General features: G+C 45.1%; 1 protein-coding gene across 5 annotated transcripts in view; it reads right to left on the bottom strand.

Moving 5' to 3' along the window:
• The window catches only part of VPS13B (vacuolar protein sorting 13 homolog B), a 616,840-nt gene that overhangs the window by 433,390 nt on the left and 175,205 nt on the right, over positions 1-8,245 (bottom strand). For 4 of the 5 annotated variants that reach the window (XM_085896658.1, XM_085896654.1, XM_085896653.1 and 1 more), the window contains exons 14-15: positions 3,876-4,051; positions 1,525-1,716 (exon numbers count right to left, since the gene is read on the bottom strand). In XM_085896658.1, coding sequence (XP_085752784.1) covers positions 1,525-1,716; positions 3,876-4,051 — 368 coding nt within the window. Of the gene's footprint in view, positions 1-1,524; positions 1,717-3,875; positions 4,065-8,245 lie in introns of all 5 variants that reach the window. The other variant, XM_085896656.1, reaches the window with a different exon arrangement.

The raw sequence follows: 8,245 nt of genomic DNA, 5'->3' as shown, positions 1-8,245 counted from the left end.
ACAAGAAGGTGGATGTGGATGGAAATTATATTTTCACCCCCATCTGTCTGTCCGTTCGTTTGTCTATGAGCAAGATATCTTAAAACGTTGTGGGCAGATTCAGACAAACCATGGTGAACATGTTGGATGTTTGACAAGGAAGAATTGATTCGATTTTGGTGAAGATCTGAATCCGGATCTGCATATGAGAAGTTTTTAATTTTTTTCAGTGATTCTTCACTATTGAGTGATCGGGTTAAAAATGATATCTAGCATATTTCAAAAAGTTGGCGACGGATTCGGACGAAACTTGGTGGACAGGTTGTGTGTGTAACAAGGACACATCGGTTCAATTTTGGTGAAGATCTGAATCCAGATCTGGATATGAGAAGTTTTTTATTTTTTTCAGTGATTCTTCACCATTGAGAGATGGGACAAAAACTACATATAGCATATTTCAAAAAGTTGTGGACGAGTTATGACAAAACTTGGTGGATAAACTGGACCTTCACCTCTGTAGAGATGACGAAGACGATGACGACGACGACGACGACTTGGTTAGATTACAAGAACAAGGCAATTACATTTTGGTTCAGGTCTGGATACAGATCCGGCCTATCAGTGGGATAGAAAATGTAAATTTGGACCTAAAAGCAATTATCAATTTGCATAACATTATGTTTAACAAACAAATTGCAATTTTGCTAAAATGCCGAGTTTCACAGGATGTACAAATTAATGGAGACGACCATCATACAGTTTTACAAAGTCATCTGAGACTTGCAGTATGCAAAAACCATCCGGTTCTTCTGAACAACGCCGTCCACCTCTATACCAATTCTGCATTTTTACAGCCATTTTTCCCTGCTGTGCAGGGGTTGGGCTTTTTCTTGAGGCAATGTTTTATGACCGGATGCCCTTCCTGACGCCAACCCTGGTCGCCTCTGACGACACACAGGGATATGGTACACCTATTCTTACCGGGGCATACACCGGGACCAGTACACTGGTACTCATTTCGCCGACCTCGAAAGGATGACAGGCTGAGTCAACCCCCTGGTGTTAATTCAGCAGGCAACGGGGCTTGAACTCAGGACCCTGGGATCCCAAGCCACCACCCTAACCACTAAGCCAACACCAGGCTTTCTATACCAATTCTGCGTTGCATGAAAAACGCAATGCGTGTTACTTGTTAGAATTCAGGGAGTGGGAACTTTCGCCTCACTCACTATATTCACCAGATGCAAGTGACTTCCACTTGTTCCACGAAATTAAAATCTAGCTTAGGAGAAGACGTTTTAGAACCACTGAAGAGTGTAACAAGGACAAAGAACATCCACATACATTGCAATCAGGACACTTCCGAGGGAAGGCTTCTGTAAAAGGATCAAAGTGTTGGTTGACTGCTAGATGAAGTTAATTGAAGAGGATGGAGATTATGTAAAATAATGTGACATGAATAGAGTTTGTCATTGGCGCTACATCTATTATGCAATAGGGCTGCAGAAATTTTGGAAAGACCTTCACAGAAGAGAATCAAAATACCTGAAAGTCATAGCGAACATAGCAGTGGTCCAATATGTTTTGGGACAGCTGACTAAGACTGCTGGCCACTTGAACAAGGTGCCGAGGATACATGGGAGAGGTGGCATGCATAACCAAACTCTTTGCTCGGAGCTCAAATGCAGGGATAGCATGTGTACCAGTTGTGGGGCTGCACAAGCCAGCCGGTGACACCTGCATGCAAAAGGGTTCAAAATAGTGTCAGGGTGTGGCAGGAATGTCCAATGAAGAGGTAAAACTTGATATAAAAGTTATTTCTTTCAACAATATATTTCAGTACGATTTTTAAATTGTTATTGTAGAGTAAAATGACAAGAACACATTTTTCAAACCAATAAGGGTTCGGCAACAATATGGTAACTTCATTGGCATCAAACCAAATATGCTTTAAGCATAGACTACAGAGTGAAAGTAATTTGAAAAGTATCGGTGCTTTCTTGTGCTTTGTTGGTGGGAATAACAGGATAATTTGTGGTAAACGTAGCTGCAGAAAGTTCCTTCTTTGAGAAAAGGCATTCACTATTATGCAGGACAATTACCTGGAAAATTAAAGGTGGAGAACTCATTCATTAGCAAGTTTGCTCACTGGAATGATCTCTTGTTTCAAATTCAAACACTTGATCAAATGCAAAAAATAAGTGCGTTGTGACAGCAAACTTTAATAGTGTTGTTTTGCTCTTGTTCTTCCAGAGAAGAGAAATTCTTCATGATGACAGCATTATTCCACACTACATCCAGAAAATCAAATTCCAAATGAATCGAGAAAAATAAATAAATGGCAATGTTGTGTGGTTCATACCCAAGACATCAGCTAAACAAAGAGCCTGGAAATTATCATGGAATGATCCTGCCACCACTGGGAGCAAGTTTTCACATTTTTATCATCAAACAATATTACAGAATGGCAGTCCATTCCAAGCTAATATAATGGAGAACAAGTGCCTTTCATAATGGAAGATCTCAACAGACAAGTCTGGATTACGGGTGCCTCAAAACACGAGCAAGTGAAAGGCAAACATCTGCCTTGCCTCTCGCAAAGTGACTAAATACATTTTTCCAGCCTTCCCTTTCGTGTTGGAACCAAATTATTACGTTGCATTTTTGATGGGAGCGATTTGGAAGGAGACAAGCCAGACATGTTTGGCAGGATAGAATAACCAATGGAAATACTTTATGCCTTCTGAGGTCTGGTCGACACAGTACTGAGGGTTCAAGCACAATGCCAACAAATTGCTGTTGATCGGGCTTGTGGATCGGCATTGGTAAAAATGGGCTGCAATGCTGACTGACTGAAGGCAGGGGAGGAGAAGGTTATGAGGCAGCACCGCAAGGATGGTGGAAGGGGTTGTGAGGCAGTGCGGTAGGACAGAGGAGGGAGTTGTAAGGTGGCACCGGTAGGAGAAGCTGATGGTGGGGAGGGGGGGCATAAGGAGGAGCCAGTAGGTCTGGGGAGGCACATGAGATGGTACCGATAGGACAAGTGGAGGAGTGAGGTGGTGCTGGTAAGAGGGAGGAGAAAAAGAGAGGCTGTCGCAAGCACGGCACAGGTGGATGCGAGGCGGTGCCAAAAAAAGGCCCTGGTAGATGTGAGGCGGCGCTGACAGAACGGCCCAAGCAGACACAAGGAAGCACTGACAGAATGGCTTGGGTAGATGCGAGGGGGCACCGACAGAACGGCCCGGGTGGACGCTTCGGCCCGAGTGGACGCGAGGCGGCGTCTACAAAACAGCCCGGTTGGATGCAAGGTGGTGCTGACAGAACAACTAGGGTGAATGTGTGTGAGGTGGCAATAATGAGGTCCATGAGCATAAGCATAAACATGAGCAATTGGGGAGGGGCGTGGGGTGCAGGAAATGCTAAGAAGAGAGGGTGACAAGAAATAAGGGTGTGAGCCATTAAGAAATGGCAATCAGAGAGTGCACATAAAGTACTACTCCATTATATGACTTTCTTGCTTTTGCTTTGCATGTTACTGGAATGCATATACCGACATCTAAGTGATAAAACTACATCAATACTACATTCACCCCCTCGATGCAATTATAAATTTATGATCCTGTAAGTGCGTCACTTGTGTATGTGTGCAAGTATTCTTCGATGATGTTCGACTTTATGGCTTATGTTTGAGGATGGGAGGCAAATTAAGCATTTCAACAATTAATATTACAAAAATTAATTTGAGTCCAACTGGTCAAACCCATGGATCCTTCCTGTAAGAACCCTGCTACATGCTATAAAACAATATTTCTGCATCACAGGCGGTCCAATTGATAGGGGCCTCACCACCTCCATGAAAGGTGTTTCATTACTCATGATATAAAAAGTTGCATGACCTGTAGGAAATCGCTAAAAGCAGAAGGCATCAAGTGAGGCAGCAAGTTGAATTCAGCTGCGACAAGAGAGAGACGTAGGCCTAAGATGGAGATGGATGTTTTCCGTGTGGACACAAATGACTCGAGGGCAGCAACACTTTCAGGGCTGGGTAGATCACGTGACTCATCCACAATCTCTGTCAGGACACACTCATGAGCGTAAGTGGCAATTGGTGCCAGTACAAAGCGTTATGTTTACAGTGGCTACACAGCAGTGATCTCTTTATCAGTGTGATTGAGTTGTCAGCAAATACAGGCCTCAGAGGGCACACAAAGCTGCAATGAGCATGCTGTGCCAAAGAGAGAAAAAAAATAAAACCGCCTCCAAGTAAAAAGTCAGACGAAATGCGCAAAATTATGTTCCACGTCATGAACAAATTAGAGTTGGTGATACAACATTCTTTTCCGAACAGCACACACGGCCAACATCCATCCCATGTGATGTGCGAGCAATGAGGACGGATGACTGAAGTTAAAAGAATTCTGTGCTTAAATGAATAAAAATATAAATATATGTATGGTAAAACTGATTAATGGAATTCATTTTTGCAGCTGTACTTTAAAGATCGCATCATGTACTTCAGCTGTTAAATACATCATCCAATAGAAAGAGGGAGCAGAACACGATTTGGGGAAGAAACAAAACGAAAAAAAAGGTGAAACTGAGCAGACTTAACAGGCTGTCATGTTGCTTCACAGCAGCGCATGTCCACAATCTCGGTCATGTTCCTTGTACGGAGTGGCAAGGCAACGGACCAAATAAGGAAAAAATGCATAAATGGAGGAAATAAAAGCCAAGAAAGAGGGGGAATGTTGAGGTAAGAAATGCACACAGAGAGCTTGAACAGAAACCTGGACAAAATGGATAAAAAGAATTTGGAAGAGAAACAAAAATCGCAAGCAAGTCCTGGAGTGAGGGCATTGGAGTGTTGCCGACATCAATCACCCTTAATATACTGTCAAATTTCTTTTAAAGAAATACATCAATACGAGCTTTCATAGTTTTTATACATCCACTTAAATTGTTGGCCCTTTTGGAAGCATTGCACAGCGATTACTTCATGCAAAGCTCATTAGTCACAGCGATTACAAACTGCAAGGCGATAAGCTCACAAAAAAAAAAAACTTATAAAAACATCACTGGGAATGCTCACAATGGCAATCAAAAAGGTGAATGAACAAAACCATCTCTGGTGATCACGTGATTCCACAAGCAAGAGGTCGTGATTTATACAAATAAACTCTCATGTACAATTGACGTTGGTACAGTGTCAAATATTCCCATTGACGCTTGCTGTTCCAAACTGCTATCTGGTCAACCAAGAAATGTTTGTTTTTCTGAAAGTTTGCTTTCCTTGGTGTTTATTATTTTTACCAGTGACCTAAGGCTCATGCAGGAGCTTGTACATGTGTTACATGTAAGACAAGAACATTGAAAGACGTTTCTGCACTTTATAGTGGATAACAGACAATTCACTGGCCATGCATATGAGATCTGAATCTGGGGTCCTGGAAATTTGAGCTAAGTACTCATTTTGAGCTCAAAGGGCGGAGGATCTAATTTTGAGCCAACGGCCATCCATATCTAGTGCCCAACTGTGTATGCAGGGGCCCTCCTGCAGTTGGGTAACTTTTTATGAGGAGGTTGGTGGCAAGATTTGCACTCCGGCCACAGTAAAACCCTTCACTCCACAAAACACAAAAACGCAAAGAAATCTGAAAACACACTCCGTGGGAGTACCTCCTGTGCAGCTGCACTTCGCGTGCGTACCTCCTGTGCAGCTGCACGCCGCAGGGCAGCTCAATGGATGACGGTATTGAGGAAAAGACTTCGCAACCCCCACTCTTTGATGATAGGAGAAAAACCACAAGGTAACCTTCCCGGGTCAGATTGCGGTTGTGTGCGTCAAAGTGGTGCTGTTGTGTCGTCCACCAGACGGCGGACTCCTTGGGTTAACCTGAGGCGGTCCCTTCGAGTGGGTGCCTGGAATGTCCTATCCCTAAGAGAGGATGATGATCTGTCTCTGTTATCATCTGAGCTCAAGCGTTTGGACATCGGGATTGCAGCACTCTCTGAGGTTTGGAGACCGGATAGTGGTGATATCATGGCGGATGGTTACACCTATTCTTGGACTGGATGTTCTGATGTTTACCATGCTCAAGGAGTTCCTTATAGCTGTGTACAATGAGCTGACTCCAATAAAAATTGAGGTAACATCGGTCAACGAGCATATTATGAGACTAAGGATTCGTCACTCCTTGGGTGTCGTTTCCCTGGTCTTTGTATGTGCTCCGACTGAAGCAATTGATCTCACCGTGAAGGACGCATTCTATGCCACACTCGAGTCTGTGGTTGATCAGTGCCCCAGGTGAGATACTCTTCTAGTCTTGGGGGATCTCAATGCCTCGACTGGAACTGGTAGGGATGGTTATGAGACATGTGTTAGTCCGCATGGGTCTGGAACTGTGAACCAGAACAGCACCGAGTTCCTTGACTTTGCAAGACGTCATGGACTTAGAGTGACTCGTTCAGGGTTTCAGCGCCCATAGGCACATCGCTGGACTTGGTATTCCAATGCTGGCGGTGTGGCAAAGGATATTGACAATGTGCTCATTGATGGTCGCTGGATCATGATCCAGAAATGCAGGGTCTACGGGAGTGTTCAGTTCCTCAAGATCGACCACAGGTTTGTGGGAGCAAATATGAATTTGCAACTGAAATCCGGGAGAATGGTACAATCCCAGCCTCGGCTGGATGTTGGCAAGCTCAAGGATGAGAGGGGAGCCAAGAAGTTTGCGATCAGGCTGAGTGAGGACTTGGGGGGTGGGGGGGGTCTGGGTACTTTGGGTAATCCTGAAGAGTTGTGGAGTGCCTTCAAGCCCACCATCCTTGATGTTGCCAGTGGATGGCTTGGAACTCACCGTAGGGTGAAGAAGAATTTTGTCTCTCAGGGACACTGGAGACCATTGACCAGTCGCAAGTCCAGGCTTCAGCGCAGTGCTGAGCTGTTCAGGGAGTTGACATGTAAAACTGTACATGCACTGAAGATGGACAAGGAGGCCTATGTGAGAGGAATCTGTGAGGGTGTAGAGCATCACCTGTAGTCAAGCGATTCTCATCCTGCATACAGGGGAATTTGTGCATTGCGTTTCTCCAAGCCTGTCCCTCGGTGTACTGCAGTTACAGCAGAGGGTGGTGGGCTCTCAACAGAGGAGTCCGAAGTGAAGGCCCGATGGGCCGGTTACTGTATGGCTGACTGTATCAGAGCTGTATCAGGCTGACCCACCAGCTGTTGAGTTGGATGTCAGGGGTGTTACAATCCCTATTGCTAAACCTTCAATCAACTGTGATCCACCTTCGCTTGTTGAAACACAGGCTACAGTGAACCGGTTGAAATGGGGTAAAGCTTCAGGGATATGTGGCATCCATGCTGAACTTCAAGGCTGGTGCAAATGCTGCACTCGTGTCATTTCATGCATTTCTGTGCTCTGCCTGGAACACAGACATCATCCCAACTGACTGGAAGAGGGGCCTTGCTGTCCCTCTCTGGAAAGGGAAGGGTGATCGCCAGGACTGCAACAGCTATCTTGAGGTGATGCTGCTCTCAGTGCCGAGCAAGGTCTTTGCCTGGATAATTCTTGATAGGGTCCGCCATCATCTGCTTGAGCACCAATGCCCAGAGCAGTCAGGCTTTACACCAAAGAGGTCAACAATTGACCGTATCCTTGCCCACAGTTTGGGTCCTCACCAAACGCAGACGAGAGCTTTGGCAGGGGCTGCTTGCAGCCTTTGTTGATCTCTGCAAAGTGTTTGATTCAGTGAATCAGGATGCCTAATGGACTATTCTTGGTCTTCATGGGGTGCCACCAAAACTGATCAATCTGATGTCTGCACTCTACTCTGGTACTGAGAGTACTATGACATGTGTGATACCATCTCTGACTTATTTCCAGTTGTTACTGGAGTTAGTCTGGGGTGTGTATAAGCCCCCACACTTTTCAGCGCTTGTATGGACTGCATTCTGGGGAGGATGTCGGAGAGCTCAAGCTGCGGTGCATCGTTTGGGAATGTCAAGATCTCTGACCATGATTTCGCAGATGATGCAGTCATCTTTGCAGAGACTCTGGATATCCTTTTGGGGGCCCTCGAGGTGCTGATGGAAGAGTTGGAGCCGCTGGGATTATGGGTTTCCTGGGTCAAAACTAAGATCCAGGCTTTCATTGACATCTTGGATGCTGCTATCTTGCCTGAACCTCTTTGTCGTGAGGATGTTGAGGTCACAGAGAGATTCACTTACCTTGGAAGTGATATTCATGTCTCCGCTGGCTGT

The sequence above is a fragment of the Eptatretus burgeri genome, chromosome 9, assembly GCF_056783735.1.
Source record: "Eptatretus burgeri isolate ZD-2024b chromosome 9, Ebu_testis_v1, whole genome shotgun sequence".
Classification (NCBI taxonomy): Eukaryota; Metazoa; Chordata; class Myxini; order Myxiniformes; family Myxinidae; genus Eptatretus; species Eptatretus burgeri.
The sequence above is the reverse complement of the archived record's forward strand: the minus strand, read 5'-3'. Positions and strand labels throughout refer to the sequence as shown.